The sequence below is a fragment of the Phodopus roborovskii genome, unplaced genomic scaffold (assembly GCF_943737965.1).
Source record: "Phodopus roborovskii unplaced genomic scaffold, PHOROB, whole genome shotgun sequence".
Classification (NCBI taxonomy): domain Eukaryota; kingdom Metazoa; phylum Chordata; class Mammalia; order Rodentia; family Cricetidae; genus Phodopus; species Phodopus roborovskii.
The window spans coordinates 36556192-36573203 of record NW_026126433.1 but is presented as its reverse complement, the minus strand read 5'-3'; the positions used below and the strand labels follow the sequence as shown (position 1 = coordinate 36573203).

Genomic DNA, 17012 nt, shown 5'->3' with positions numbered 1-17012 from the left:
CTAGCATGCCAAATGTGTTTGGACCTCAGTATTGGGGGAAAATTTGTATATATAATATCTTCATACACACGTTTTATATACATTTTTCCAAATTTTTAAAAAGCTATTTTTAACATTGTGGAGTATATAATCCCTCATGAATAAAACTACTGGGGAGAAATAACTCCCTTTCCCTGAGGAGTGGCTTGGAAGTTGGGGGACGGATAGATTACTAGAGATGCTCTACAGACTCAGGCCAGTATATACTGTCAGTGCTGGGACCTGTGAGCACCGCTGGAGGAAACAGAACCAGGCCAGGACTGCTAGGCATTCAGGCAAGAAGGGCAAGAGAATCGAACAGTGAGGGCTTCAGGTGCACAGGTGAAGGGCAAGAGGGAATCCACAAAGCTCCCTGGTTTGTTCTCCTTGTTTGTTGTTTTCTGCTTATACAGCATAATCCGAGTCATCCTGATTGAAGAGGTAGCAGAAAGCCCATCACCTTGGTACTTGCCCTTACCTTGATGCAATTGCTTTGCCTTTCCATATTCTGGCAGGGAAATACATGCTGGTGTTTGTGGGCAAGGGCAATGACCTTCCTCCTTGGAGTCCTCTCATTCTGTCCTAGGTTGCAGGCTATATACACATTTTATGTACATATATCAGGTTCTTTGAGAACATTTGCTAAAAGTATTTCTTAGTAAATGGTGGGTACTAAAAGTTATTATTTCAAATGCTTTAAAAACCTGTATTAATCCACACTTTAGTGGGGTGTGATGTCCTTTTCTAAGTAACATCTTCATAATGATGCAAGGACTAAGAAGTGGAAAAATTATTTCCTTGATAAAGTTTATTATATGTGCAGTCAAAAATTATAAAGAAAATCCAATGACTACAGAATAATTCCATACTACCAAGGTGTTTAGATTATGAAATTGGTAAATGTATGTGATAGGAAAATTTTTTGAGGTTTCCTGTTGACTAAATATGATAGATGTAAATTCTAACAGTCTTTAAAAATAAATTACAAGAAAACCACATTGTTGTGTTTTCTTTTTCTTTTTTGTTTTTGCTCACTAAATTAAAATGTCTAAGATAGGTTATTACCTCATAATTAGAGGGAAATAATTTAAATTTAGAGTATTCACTTCTATATAACTATATGTAACTGGTTTCATGCCTGTGTTTTGTAGGATATCTTAATCAACTGTCGACGTGCTGCCACATCTGTGGCTATTTGTCCCCCAGTACCATACTACCTTGCTGTGGGTTGTTCTGATAGCTCAGTACGGATTTATGACCGACGAATGCTGGGTACAAGAGCTACAGGTGAGCAAATATTTGGCAAAATTTAGGACCTTTCAAAGAAATGTTTATGACATTTTACATTACATAGTTTTTAATGTTTGCTATAAAATAACAAAGTTTACTCTAAGAAAAAAAGTATTTTACTAATTTTTAAATGCTCTGTTGGAAGCTGGACATAGTGAGTGCTGGAGTGCTGCATGGCTGTAGTCCCAGCACTCTGTAGCTAGAGGCACCCAGGCACACACATACATCCCCAACACACACACACCCACACCCCCCCCACACACACACACCTTCAAGCAAACACTTACACAAATAAAACAAATCTGAAAAAAGATTTAACACTTGATTTGTTTCTTTCCCAAGGTTGCCATAATGAATTATTCAAAGTGAATCTCCTAAAACAACAGAAATCTGTTTTCTTGCATTTCTAGAATTTAGGTATCTGAAATCAAGATGTCTTAGGGTTAGTTCTACTGGAGACACAGGGAGCATCTGTTATGTTCTTCTCTTTTGCCTCATAATAATTGTTGCCAGTTTTTGGCAATGTCAGGAGAGCACTTCAATTTATAAACCTACTATTTTTTTGACAATAATTAGGAGACATATTGATAAAGGAAAATAGGCTTATTTATATTTCAGCCAAACTGTGGAGAGAAGGATTCCTACTTTCCCTCTGCCTTTTCTGTAGCAGTATTGTAATTTTATAGAAAGGCTGAGACAAGAGTGAGGAATTAGGGGTGTACAATTTAGGCAGAACTATGTAAAATTTCTGTGTGAGGGTGTCAGATCTTGGAGTTACACACAGTTGGTGCTGGGAATTGAACCCAGGTCCTTTGGAAGAGCAGTCTGTGCTTTTAACTGCTGAGCTCCCCAGTTCCTCTGTTTTGGTTTTTAAGCAATTTTGTTTGACAGTTTCACACATTGTTATATTTTGATCATATTCCTCCTCCATTCTTCTGTTTTATCCTCCTCCCACTCTCTGAACCCCTCTATTTCAGCACTGCACACCCCCCCCCCCCGCTTTCATAGAGCTTTCTCTCAATAGCCTGTTGAGTTTAATTAATAGAGCTGCTTGCATGTGCATACACACGGCTTATTTACTGGTTATGAACAACTTACCAGTGTCTCCATCTCTGAAGAGAAATTACTCCCCTTCCCTACTTCCATTAACTCCCAGTAGCTCTTCAGCTGGAGGTGGGGCCTCATGTGCCATTCTCCCATCAGTGTTAGACTCTCAGTGGGCTTATCTTGTGCAGGTAACCACAGCTCCCTGTGAGTTCATGAGTGTAATAGCAGTGTTACATTCAAGACAGCGTTTCTCATCACTCCTCCCCACCCTCAGGCTCTTGCATTCTGAGAGCTTTTCTCTTTTGAACTGTGATGAGGAGTCCTGTCAATTTGAATATGCACATTTTGGGTGAAACCGTATGATAATATGAAATTATAGGCTTAATTATTGCCCTCAACAGAAGCAAGAAAATTTATATTTTTAGCAGGACAAGACTCAACCATACAGGATTACACAGCTTTGGGGAACCTTAGAATTTAGCATTCCTGGGCCAATTGAACTCTCTCCTCTTGTACTGAATTGTAGTGAAGACTACCATAATTATTAAAGTTGAGATTATAAACTAAAAAAGATGGTCAATGCTTATAATCCCAGAACTGGGGATGTAAGAGAAGGGAATCACGAGTTCAAGGGCAGCCTCAGCTATGCAGGCAGATCACAGGGTTTCAAAATGCCAAGGACTAGAGGAGCTGTAGCTTAGTGGTCAGGTACTGGCCTAGCATGTGCATGTTCCTGGGTTTCATCCCCACCACCACAAAAGGTAAATCAATTTTAGAATAAGAGGGGAGAGTATATAAGATGCAGCCAAAGAGTATGAGAAAAAAATGCCTCATAGGAAACTAATTGGAGAAACCTAAACAACAGTTCTAAAACCTAACTACATAATTTGCAAATAAAAGCAAAACCATTATGAGATATAAATGTAAGAGTGGAAATTGGATAACAGAAAATAAGAAAAAAGAGCACCTATGTAATGGGTTTATGGCACAGCTCCAGAGTTTTAAAGGTGAAGTATTCAGATCCTTCAGGCTCTAGCAGCTCTCTGTGCTTCTGTGTGCTTGCGAGGGAGGAGTGAGTGACAGACAGCCTTGGTTTCTGTGGCCTCAGTGTTGTTGGCATTTGGGTTGCTGGAGAGTGAGGTTGTGAGTTGTTGGTGGTTTCCTTGGACCCCTGCACTCCACTGTAGCCTCTTGGACCCTGCAGGTTGGATGTGTGAGGGACAGTTCTTGCCTGTAGTTTCTGCTGCTTTCCAGTGATGCATTTTCAATGGCAGTGGTAGGGACTCCAGGGAATATGCTTGGGACTTTTAGACATACAGTTACTCTTTAGCCTGCAAACGTTCCTAGCACCAAATTCATCTGTTAAATACAGCTGTAATGTACAAAGTGACTTGGAAGTAAAGAGAAAACGTCCCTTCTGGGGGAGGTCCTAAAACTTCCCTGACCTGCTTTTCTCTCAGGTGATCTAGGCCCTGCTAGCTTTGAGAGAAATGGACCAGATGGCCATCAAGGCTCCCAAGAGGTGGGGGGAATCCCTGGTATGCCTCGACAGCCTGGACTTCCTGGTTCTAGTATCTCTGGGAGTCTTCTGCAACCTGAAGACTAATTAGGGAGCATTTAGTAAAGGCCCAGAGAGCACTGAAGTCTGCATAAACCATACTTGATAGAGTAACCTAGAAGACAAAGACCATCCAAAGCTACGACAAAAGTAATAGTGTATTGCCTTCAACATGGTTGTAAAAGTTCCTGTTTCACAGCCAGAGTTAAAACAGAGTTAAAACTTTTTTTTTTCTTTTTCTTGGAAGCCAGAAGAGTCATCAGAAATATTTTTAAAAGTTAAATTCTCTTTGAATTCATAACCCTCTTCTTGAGGTCTTTTAGTGTACTATACATATATCATGAGCCATTGTTCATTATTTGCCTTACCTTAGTTGCACTAGTGATTTACATTTTTAATTTAGATATTCTCAGATGATTTATTCAATTACGTAGAGTATTACTAGACTAGGAAGAAACCTCAGCACATTCAATAGAATCAGTGCTTAAAATCTTCAACAGTATGTTCTCTCAAGAATGCAAGAGGGCCAGAGAAATGGCTAAGCAGTTCAGAGGACTCGGGTTTGATTCCCAGCATTCACATATTGGTTAATAACCATTTTTAACTCCAGTTCTAGTGGATCTGGTGCCCTGTTCCAGCCTCTGTGGGCAGTGCGAAAACATGGTTCATAGACATACATGTGGACAAAACACCCATACACTTTAAAAAAAAATCTCAAAATTTTTAATTGCAAAAAAAGCTTTATCATTGGAAATGGTTTTCTTACATCCCATGTTTTTTCACCTTCAGCCTAACTTAGTCTTGAGTTGAAAATACTGTACCCCAAACCTATTAATATTTTGAGTTCTATGTGGAAGCAAAAAAATGATTTTAATAGCCTGGCATCTGTCAGTTATATTAATGAGGTTATTTGAAAGGATTGAAGTAGTATGATTTGTTAAAAAAAATGGATAGTGGTTTCTAAAATAAATGAATGATTAAATAAGTAGCCAATAAACAATTAGAATTATATTCAACCTATTTTGCCAAGTGTCAGGTTTCCTATTATAGAAATGATCTTAATTTGAATGAAAAGTTTGTAGATGACTTAGTACAGAAATCAACTATTAGTAAATGTTATTTCAGCAAATTATGATTTCTGAATGATGATGAAGCAGTTTGTTTTGTATGTTTGTGTGTTTAAATATGCTGTATGTGTCATGACGCTTGACACACCTGGGAAGAGGGAATCTCAAATGAGGAATTGTCTTAGTCAGATAGAGCTGTGGGTATCCCTATATAGGTATCCCCATTTTCTTAATTACTAATTGATGTAAGCTCTTTGTGGAGGCCTGGGCTGTATAAGAAACATAGCTGAGCAAGCCAGGGGAAGCAAGCTAGTAAGCAGCTTTCCACCATGGTTTTGCCTCTGCTCCTGCTTGAGTTCCTGCCCTCATTGATGGGCTGTGATTGGGAGTATAAGCCAAGTTAAACCTTTCTTTTCAGATTGCTTTTGGTGTTTGTCATAGCAATAGCACTGGATCATATGCTGTCTTTATAGCATTCTTCCTTGTTTGCTATAAATGCTTGACTGTTAAAGCCTGGTGGTGTATGTCTTTTTAATCCCAGCACTCAGGAGGCAGAGACAGGCACATCTCTGTGAGTTCAAGACCAGCTTGGTCTACAAAGTGAGTTCCAGAATAGGCTTCAAAGCTGCAGAGAAACCCTGTCTTGAAAAACAACAACAACAACAAAAAAAAAAAACCTTGACTGATAAAAAGGAAACTACCTCTTGTATATACAATATAGAAAGTGCTAATTTGAGTTTATATTGCTACATTATTTCATGTATCTCATAATTCAGGCTAAGAGGTTTAAAAATGTTTATTTTATTTATAACAGTATTAATTTTGAACAAATTCCTATTAGGGAATTATGCAGGTCGAGGAACTACTGGAATGGTTGCTCGCTTTATCCCTTCTCATCTTAGTAATAAATCCTGCAGAGTGACATCTCTGTGTTACAGTGAAGATGGACAAGAGATTCTTGTTAGTTATTCTTCAGATTACATATATCTTTTTGACCCCAAAGACGATACAGCACGAGAACTTAAAACTCCTTCTGCGGAAGAGAGGCGAGAAGAGGTAAGTTTACTCAAAACTAGACTCTTTATTCTTGGTGAGATGCCTGTAATTACCAGGTGGAGGCAGGATAGATGATCAGTTTAAGATCATCCTTGGGTTAAGTTAGTACGAGGTCAGCCTGGGCTACATATGCTGCTGCCTCAAAAATAAATAAATTTTATTTATTTATGGATGGATGGATGGACAGACAGACAGGCAGGCAGGCAGACAGGCAGACAGACAGGGAAAAGAAACAGAAAAATTAATTGTTCAAATAAAAAATAAATGCATTGATTTTTTTCAAAGAGTTTATGATTTAGGGGACAGATAAAAATAGGCTAATAAATAGAAAAATTAGCTAATTTTTAATAAGAAAATTATGTAATACGCAATGTAGTAGGTGCATAACAACAGCATAAAAAAATCAACATCTCTAGCACTTGGAGGAGTTAAGACAGAGACAATGTGATGATAAATGTCTTAAGGGATTGTGTTCATGTACCAAGTGCCACCCTTTATCATTTACTGTTCAAACATAGGCAGGCGTTCCATCCTCTCCCAGGTGTACTTGTTTTTTCAATTACAGATGAGTAGCATGTAATAGTAGCCCTAAGTACATGTAACAAGATATACATGAGAAAGTAGGAAAAGTTCAAGAGGGCATTTATATAAAAGGTGAATGAATTGAATTACTGTGACCAAATTATAAAAATGGGAAGCTGGAAGGGCATTTTTGACAGTATACACCCATGGGAACATGCTTGGTTTAGCTTGTTAGGCTTTTCCTAACACGCAGGCCATGTTGACCTTCAAAAACACTTTATTAAAAATTTACTTTTAATATTTAAACATTTTATTATATATATATGTATAGTAGTTTTGCTTATATGCATTTCTATATATCATGTACATGCTTATTACATGCCAAAGGCCAGAAGAGCAAGTCACATCCCCTGAAACTGGAGATACAGAAATCTGTGAGCTGCCATGTGGGTGCTGGGAACCAAACTTGTGTTTTCTGGAAGAGCAGCAAGTGCTCTTAAATTTTACAATGACCTATGTTTGTTCTATATTTTGGCTTATTAATTTTTTTAAATTAATTATGCCTTAAAAGTGGTTTGGTATTAGCTAAATGTTAATGAGCTTATATTATTTGATTTGTGGTAATAGGCATTAAACCCAGGACTTCACATTGTAGGCAAGCACTGAGTTATATTCTCAACATTTTGCTCATTTAAAGGAATAACAGTAGCAAATGTGTAATTCCCATGATAAGAAAAACTAAATTCACTTGTGAATACTGACGACATGACAGGTGTGGTTGAGGGGAAGGTTTTTATTGTAGATATGAGGGAGAGTACAGCCGGAGGCATCTGGAAGAATCCAGAGCAGAGAAAGTAGTAGACTGAATATGGCCAGCTGACTGCATCTAGTCTTGAATGGAGAGAGAGGGTAGGGAGAGTGAGAGGTGAAGACAAAAGAGAAGGAGCAGGACCAAACTAGCAGGGTTATAAGGAGAAATGAGAAGGTGGGGCAGGGAGGGAAGCCCATGAGCTGAAGGGGTTGTGGGGAGAAGATGAACCCTGAAATGCGCATAACAGTTACTTTGTGATACTGAGAGGCTGGAGGCCAGCCTATGCTTTGGTATGCTAATATATATCACAGACAGCCATTTGTCCTTTAGCCCATATTAAGGAAATGGCTCTTTTGATAGAGGGGAGCAGGCTTCACATGCTGCTTTTCTCTAATGGCCAGAACTTGGGCTTGACAAGTTATTATTATAAAATTAGAAAAAATATGATTATGTTGTAGATGAATTTTAAGATGTTGAATGTGACAGTTTACTTGTATAAAGGTAGAAAATTATAAGCTATTTAGTTATTGGACCGGTTGAAAATGGATTGTGCTGTGTCATTCTGTTGCTGCTGTGTAATTTCCCTTGAGATATGTGGGTAAATAGTTGCAGTCAAACTCTGTGACTGAGAGATAATGAAAAACTTGGAAGTGTACAGACCTTTTTAAGTGGGCCAGCCAACTTTGTTATCATAGACTCCTTAGCCAAGGATAATTATATCATCAGGACTAATGCTGAATCATGTTATAGAGATGTTTTTCTTAGTATGCTTTGTTGAACCAACCAAGTTAAAAAATAATAATTCCAAAATATGAATTATTAATATAATTCATACTTATATATATATATATAACACCAAACAAGAGTTATATATGTGTATGAAATTAATGAATTATCTTTGTTTTAATTTACATAGTTTTTATTTGTTTTTTAATGTTAAAATTTTAACAATAATATTTAGATAAGTTATTCTTAACCCAACAATTATTTAAGTACCTCTGTACACTTAGTTCTATATTAAACTTAAGAAAATGAGAAAATGATTACATGAGTCAGGTGGTGGTGGCGGCATACGCCTTTAATCCCAGCACTCAGGAGGAAGAGGCATGTAATTCTGTGAGTTCAAGGCTAGCCTGGTCTACAGAGCAAGATCTAGGACAGCCAGGGCAACATAGAAAAACCTTGTCTCAAACCATCCTTTTCCCCCCACCCCCAAAGAAAACGAAGGAAGAAAAAAATGAGTACATAAAGACACGACCCTCTTCATTTAAGCAAATTACAGTGATCCTCCTGTCTCTGACTCCCTTCTTCCCATTGCTGGGGTTAGGGGTATACCTGACCACACTCACTTTTTACATGGTTCACCAGAACTAAGATAAATGATAAATAGGTGTTTATTAGGGAAGACTTACACAGAGAAGAACAAATAACTACTATGGTCTTCCTGCTCCAGAAGATGCAGTCTCTGCTCTCCTGATGCTCTCCTCAACCCAAGAGAGCACCTGGGTCTGCAACTCCTCTACCTTAAAGGAGTCACATCTGCAATTAAAACTACACCCAAAGGGTGTAGCCACTACTACAAGTTCACTGGCAAGGCAAGATGCCACTACAGAGTTATTTATTTTATGTATATGAGTGCTCTATCAAGTTTTTGCCTGAAGAGGGTATCATATCCTGGTATAGATGGTTGTGAGCCACCATGTGGTTTCTGTGATTTGAACTCAGGACCTATGGAAGAGCAGTCAGTGCTCTTAACCTTTGAGCCATCTCTCCAGCCTCAAATATGCACATCTTTAGAGAGAGTAGATTATTGGTTTTCTGGGCCTTTGAGAAGGGACAGATATAGAATGGGTGCTGATGGAAATGGGACTTCTTTTGGAAATGATTAAAATGTCCTAGAATCAGATAATGATAATGGTTGATACAAATTCCTGAAAGGTGCTGTTTGGAAGTTAATTGAGCTTAGTATTAGCTCTTTACATTTATCTATCTATTTGTGTGTCTGTATACATGCCATGGCACACATGTGGAGATCAGTACAACTTTTTTTTAACGTTTTTGTTGTTGTGGTGATTTTTTGTTTTCATTGTTTTTTTAAAGCAGAGTTTGTTTGTGTAGCCCTCGCTGTCCTGGAACTTGCTCTGTAGACCAGGCTTGTCTTGAACTCAAAGAGATCTGTTTGCCTCTGCCTCTCCAGTGTTGGGATTAAAGGTGTACCACCACTACCTGCCCCCTCCCTTTTTAATTTTTAAGAGAAAGATTTCTTTCTTTATTATATATGTAGTATCCTGTCTGCATATGTGCCTGTACCCCAGAAGAGGGCACCAGATCTTATTATAGATGGTTGTGAGCCACCATGTGGTTGCTGGGAATTGAATTTAGGACCTCTGGAAGAGCAGCCTGTGCTCTTAACCTCTGAGCCATCTCTCCAGCCATCTATTGTTTGTTTGTTTATTTATTTATTTATTTATCTATCTATTTTTAAGTAGGGAAAAACTTATTAGCTAAGAATGATGGCAGAAAATGGAGGAAGTTTGAGATGAAGAGATAAAATAGATACTAGAGAGAGCTGGAGAAGTAAGTGGTCTAGAAAAAATAAAAAAATACTGTATCATTGTTAGGTGTGTAGGCACTTAGACTATGTTAGCATCACAGTTTGGTGGCTCAGGGTGATTGACTGTTCTGCTGTCATCTGGACAGTAATTAGAAGTCACTGTACATGGTTCGTTTCTTTTTCCTTCTCTCTTCTCTCTCTGTCCACCCCACCTTCCACCTTATTGGATATTTTACTCAAGCAAGTGCCCTACTACAGAACTATATCTCCTTTAGACAACCACCACACTACACCACCCTACCACCTCCTCCTCTTTTTCCTCTTTAACTCTGAATCAAGGAGCCACTAATTTGCCTAGGCTGTTCTTAAACATAGCTTAAGTAGGTCTTGAATTTGTGATCCTCCTGCCTCACCTGGGATTGTAGACTGGCACCACTGAACCCAGCTTACATATACACGATTTCAAAGTTGTATTTGTATTTGTGCTTTTTAGGTTGAGGATAGTAAGTGCAGACTGTAGCACTAGTTTTATCATCATGAGCACTGTAGAAGATTGAAACAGCATATAGCAGTATTTCATGCATTGATCTAGCATTTCATTTTCATACTTAACGATAGTAGGGAGTTGAAAATGCTCTCATTAAAGTATGCTGTGATAACTGTGTACTAGGGATTAATTCATGGTATAGTACTCACCTGCACAAGGTTCTGGATTCAATTCCCACCATCAGAATAAAGATTGAAAGCAAATCTGTTCTTTACACTCACATAGAATCTACTTATTGTAGTTACGACAGCCTCCAGTTAAGCGCTTGAGACTTCGTGGTGATTGGTCAGATACTGGTCCCAGAGCAAGGCCGGAGAGTGAACGAGAACGAGATGGTAACTATATTTTGGCCAGCTTTTTTGGGACATCTGGTATTAAAGATTTATTTTATCTTGTTTGTGAGTGTTTTGCCTGCACATGTACTGTGCCTTGTGATGGTAGAGATGAGAAGAAGGCATCAGATGCCCTGTCATTGGGGTTAAAGATGATTGTGAGCCACTTTGTTGATGCTGGGAACTGAACCTGGGTTCTTTTCAAGAGCAACAATCCCTCTTAACCTCTGAGCCATCTCTCTAGCCCCTTATTTCCATCACTTTCTATTGTAAATGTTGCTACAATGAAATCTTAATGTTTTTGTAGAGTTGTCAACTACGTCATAGGATAAATTCCTAGAAGTGCAATGGCTGAGTCACTGAATAAGTATATTTTACTTTCATATGCATATATGTGTATGCACATATGTATATATACATACAATTTATTTGAATATATTTTAATAATCTATAGCAAAAGTCTTATTCTAGTTATTGCTAAAGCTCTTATAATCAAAACAGTATTCCTAAGTATAGGACCCTTGGCTCTATTTTATAATGTTCTTAAATATAAAGTTACAGTATATAAAGTTGGCTTTCATGCCTATAATCCCAGAAGTTGGAAGGCTGTGGCAGAAGGATTATCATAAATTCAAGCCAGGACTTCATAGTAAATTCCAGACCAGCCTGGACTTCAGAGTGAAGAGACCCTGTCTCCAAAAAAATAACCATATCAAAGAATTATATGATTGGATAGTTATTACATTTTTTTTTTATCTGACCTCATACTCTGTATTGACTTTTGAACCTGGGTCTTACTGTCCTCATACTTGCTGTGCATTCCAGGCTGGCTTCCAAATCACAACAGTCTTCCTGCTTGGGTCTCCTGAGTGTTGGGTTTTCATATTTCCATCTTCAAATGCCCTTAATATCTATAGCACTGTAAGAACATAAAATGTTCTTAACATCCCCCATGGTGTAGTGAAATAAAATGCCCTTAAAGGAGAAAAGCAAATGAATGTGTATTTGAACAAAGAAAAGGAGTGAAGTTGAAAAGACAAAATACATTCTCTTTCAACTGGTCGCAAATGCCTGTTGCCATACAACCCCCAAATGACCTGGTCTCATTAAATACCTGGAGCTTACAGTAACTAATAAGAATTCTGTTTTAGGGCAATTGAGGTAAAATCCCAAGATTATTTCATGTTTGTCTTTGATATAATGTGAGGAAGAAAGCCTTTCCTTCAGTTTATTCCATTTAGAATTCTGAGTCCTTCCTATTGGGTACAAATAACTGTTAGTAGACAGCTGTGGGGAAGGGATGGGACACAGTTACTTGAAAACAGGCATAGATGAGGATGAGAACTCACAGTTCTGTAGATCTTACTGTACACAAACATGGGTAGTCACTCATACAATTATTATAAAATGTGATGGGGTTTCTAATAGCTTTTTATACATTCATGTAATTTACTTACGTGATTTAATTTTTAGTTTCTAGCATTCTAGGTTTTTGTATTAAAGATCCTGCAAAACTTACTGATAAAATTATGTTGTAATAGGAGAGCAAAGTCCCAACGTGTCATTGATGCAGAGAATGTCTGATATGTTATCAAGGTGGTTTGAAGAAGCAAGTGAAGTTGCACAAAGCAATAGAGGAAGGGGAAGACCTCGGCCCAGAGGTAATTTGTCTTACTAGTTAAAGTCATTAGAAAACTGGCAAAAACTGTTTACAGAAGGTAGTTTTGATGGGTTATTTGTTTGTTTGGTGGTGGTGGTTTTTCTTTTTCTTTTTTCTCTCCTTTTTTTTGGATTTTTTGGAGACAGGTTTTCTCTGTGTAGCCCTGGCTGTCCTAGAACTCATTCTGTAGACCATGCCATTAGAAGTTTTGTTGTTATCATCTGTCTAAACTGAACTGTGTTTTGTAACCAAAGTAGTCATAGGTATCTCCCAATTTCACTAGACCCAGCTCTTTATCTCAAAACAAAACAAACAACAACAAAAAACCAGAAGATTTTCAACTTTAAGCCCCTTTCCAATGTACCTTGGAAATGGAAGTCTACAAAACTACAAAAATTTTATTATTTAAAGAATTTATCTATTTGGTACATATGTATATACATATATGTATGAGTGTGCATGTGGAGGTCAGAAACAACTTGGAGGAGTCAGTTTTCAAACTCAGTCAGGCTTGGCAGCAAGTATCCTTACCTGCTTAGCCATCATACTGTCCAAAGATTGATTATTTTAACAATAATGTGTCATTGATTGTTAATCTCTATTGTTTGATTAAGTGGACCAAACCACCAGTGGCTGTTATTGGTATACTGAATGTCTTGGGGTTTCTGTTGCTGTGATGAATAAAAAGCAAGTTGGAGAGGAAAGGGTTTACTTGACTTATATTTCTATATCACTTTTTATCATTGAAGGAAGTCAGCACAGGAACTCAAACAGGACAGGAACCTGGAGGCAAGAACTGATGCAGAGGCCATGGAGGGTGCTGCTTACTGGCTTGCTCAGCCTGCTTTCTTATAGAACCAGGACCACCAGCCCAGGAATGGGACCACCCACAATGGACTGTGGCTGCCCCATCAATCACTAATTAAGAAAATGCTTTATAGCCAGGTCTTATGTAGGCATTTTCTCAGTTGAAGTTCCCTTCTATCAGATAGCTCTAGCTTGTATCAAGTTGACATAAGACTCATCAGCACATTTAAATTATATATGTGTATGTGTACATATGCACACATATAAAATTAAATTTTTCAGAATGTTTCTATAGAGCTTTATGTGTTTTTTTGTTTTGCATTTAAAATTTGACTCTGAGGCTGGAGAGATGGCTCAAGAGCAATTAAGAGATGGTTAAGAGCACTTACTGCTTTTGGAAAAGACTAGAGCTCAATTCCCAGAACTGTCGGCAGCTCCAGTTCTGGGGATTCAATATCATCTTCTGGCCTCTGCAGATACATGCATGCATGTGACCAAAACACCGATACATGTAAAATAAAAATAATTAGATCTTTTAAAAATTTGGGTTTGCATTAACATGTGCTTTTTTTTTTGTTTTTTTTTTTTTTGTTTTTTTAAGGTGGAACAAATCAGTCAGATGTTTCAACTCTTCCTACGGTTCCATCAAGTCCTAATTTGGAAGTGGGTGAAACAGCAATGGATGTAGATACACCAGCTGAGCAACTTCTTCAACCTTCTACATCCTCCACAGTGTCCGTTCAGGCTCAGGCAGCAACATCTGCCATAGAAAACCCTCATTCTACTTCTGTGCTGTCTTCTCCAGACAGTGAACCAAGGCAGTCTGTTGAGGCGTCTGGACATCATACACATCATCAGTCCGGTGAGGAAGCTATTCTTCAAGTAGGCTGTTCATGTGCTCATCTCTGATAATGAACGCTTATAGTCTGCTGTGAAAGATCCTAAATCTTAGTAACTTCTTGCTGGAGTAAGTGGTCAGAATTACTTGTATTATGCAAGTAGTAAAAAACGCATAATTCAAGTGTGTCTAATTTGAATTAATTTTTACAAATAGTGAATCTTTAATTTACATAAGAAAGTTTTTTTTAAAGTAACAGCAGATGTTACTTTGACATAGTTTAATACACTGAAAGATTATTTATAGACCATTATTGGTGGAAATAATGTTCTAGATTTACTTGGTTCTATATCTATATTAAAATGACAGTGAAAATATATCTAATTATCCCCAATGTATTTATATTTCCAGTTTTTCCTCTAATTATGAAAATCTTTGAATATGATCAGAGTAGTGAGTCTGAGATGCTCCCTTCTCAGCAGCATAGTGTACTTTACCTGGAGAATTATTTCATATATATATATATGAATTCTCTTGCCAAATCTTTGTCTTTATTTGGTGTGTATGTATGTGTGTGTGTGTGTATGTGTGTGTGTGTGTGCACCTATTTGAAAATTTAACTATAGATGTATTTGTTTATTATTTTTATTGTTTTTAAGGTCTTTAAGGAAGCATTTTACTTGATACAGAACAACAATATTTGCAAGGCATATAGCTAGGAATACAGCTAGTACCTAAACTAAGACCTCTGACAGTTTCCTAGCAATTTTGCCTCCAAGCTGTCACAGATGTGAGATCCCAGATAATGGGGAGTTTCAAATTAAGTACTGTTTTATCACTGTATCTCATCTTTGGTAATTAATATTCACTTTTTGGGGAATAGAAGTCAGGGTCTACCTCATAACTGTTAACACTGTATAGTTTATTAAAACGTAAGCTAACAGTAAGCTAGAATGTCAGCTTTTCTATATTTTACATGGCATTTCAACTTGAGGAAAAGTAAAATATTTTGAGTTATTTGAGAAATAGGGAGGGGAGTTAGAAGTAGACCAAAACTAGCATTAGTAAAAGTAAGAAAAAAATTAAATACTAATATTTATTTTATATGTGTGAGCATTTTGCCTGCACGTAGGCATGTGCACTATCTTTATGTCTGAGGAGTCCAGAAGAGGAAGGGCATCAGCTTCCCTGGAACTGGAGTTACATAAACCACCATATAGGTGCTGGGAACTGAATCCCAGGTCCTCTGTAAGAAGAATAATATTCTAAATGACTAAGCCATGTGTGCAGCCTCAAGGACTTTTAAAGTGGTAGTGTGGTTGCAAATATTCTGAAAGATTTTAGGCAGTTATAAGTTATCAGAAAAACTTAGCAAGAAGACTCTTTAGCCTGGTTTTAAGTTCTACTGAGTCTTAGCTGGTCCTAATTGTTTCTTAAATACATTTGTGTGTAAAATATCTTGGAGATTTAAAAGAATGTTTTTCATAGCTATTGTTTTGCATTTTCACTACAATTTGAACTGCTGAACTAATTTTAGTGTTTAATATACTAAGCACTAAAGAATAGTTTTGTGATATCCATATGATCGTTGTTTTGAGTATTGTTTGGTTCCTTTGTCCATAAACATTTCAAAGAAAGTAAGGAGATGTTTTGAATTAGTAGATTGATATTTTTGCTTAACTTTTATAAACTATGATTAGAATATTTTCCTTTTTCTTAATTGTACCACTTCTGAGGAAAATGATTTGGTGTGAGATATAGATTATGCTTATAATTGTTTCAACAGTAGCCCTTTCATTATCCTAGCATCCAACATGTCCACAGCAAGGACTTAACATTTTATTTTGTTCCTTTGCTCATCATTTGTGCTTACCAAAGCCTATTCACTTCTAATGTATGACTCCCAAATACATTAAAGTCTTGTTTTAAAATCCAAGTTTTATATTGTTTTGCCTACTTGTTATATGGGATTCTTTTCTGGTTTTCAGTGATTTTAAATTTAATACTATGTCCAAAATAAAGCTTAATGTAGCCTACTGTCCTTTCCCCTTAATGGTTACACTTTAGTCCTTTTCTTTTACAATTTTCAAAAACGTTGATTATATTTGTGCTGGGTACACGTGTGTGTGTGTTTGTGTGCATGCATGCACACATATGTAGGTCAGAGAACAACTTTCATCAGATTGTCAGACTTGGCAGAAAAGGCCTTACCTCTTAGCTATCTCTTACTTTAGTCCTTTTATGCCTTAGTTTTATTTGCTTATTTTAGTAACCCCTAAGATATTTTAGATTTTTTTTTCTTTATCTTATACTCAGTTCATCAGTAAGTCCTATTGCTACCATATCTAAATTATATTTCACCTCTTTCAATTTCACTGTCATTCCTTATCTCTTAGTTGATGTCCATAAATCTATTTTTGCTCTTTTCCATAAAGTTATTCTCCATAAAGAGGACACGATAAGCATTTAAAGTATTAAATCAGATTCTACAATTTGGCTGTTTATAGTACTCTGTAAAAGCTCTATGAAAGTATTTAGAAATAAAGCCACAAAAGAAAATACTTCAAACGTCTTACTGTAGACCTCCAAGAACCCTACATAGACTGCCCGTGTACAGCTCTATCTTCATCCCACTCTGTCTTTCTGTCCTCAGAGCATCATGTTCTGAATGTACTGATTTCCACTCAGTTCCTCTACTGTGCTAAACTCTCTTTTGTCTCCTTCATTGTCTTTAACTGTTAAGTTCTTAATGTCCTTTTTATTAGGAAGATTTTCTTCAGCTTAAATACTTCCCAAGAGAGTGGTCCCAGGATTACCTTAGAGTCCCCCTCCCTTTAACCACTTTCTCTAAAAATAGAACCTTGTTTATTTTTCAAAGGTACCTACTAAACTTTATGATTTCTCT

At 37.1% G+C, this 17012-nt stretch overlaps 1 protein-coding gene across 1 annotated transcript in view; it reads left to right on the top strand.

Moving 5' to 3' along the window:
- Positions 1-17012, top strand: part of Dcaf6 (DDB1 and CUL4 associated factor 6) — a 105158-nt gene that overhangs the window by 35740 nt on the left and 52406 nt on the right. Inside the window, exons 6-10 of the mRNA XM_051186180.1 lie at positions 1170-1305; positions 5822-6036; positions 10712-10805; positions 12344-12463; positions 13871-14131. Coding sequence (XP_051042137.1) covers positions 1170-1305; positions 5822-6036; positions 10712-10805; positions 12344-12463; positions 13871-14131 — 826 coding nt within the window. The remainder of the gene's footprint in view (positions 1-1169; positions 1306-5821; positions 6037-10711; positions 10806-12343; positions 12464-13870; positions 14132-17012) is intronic.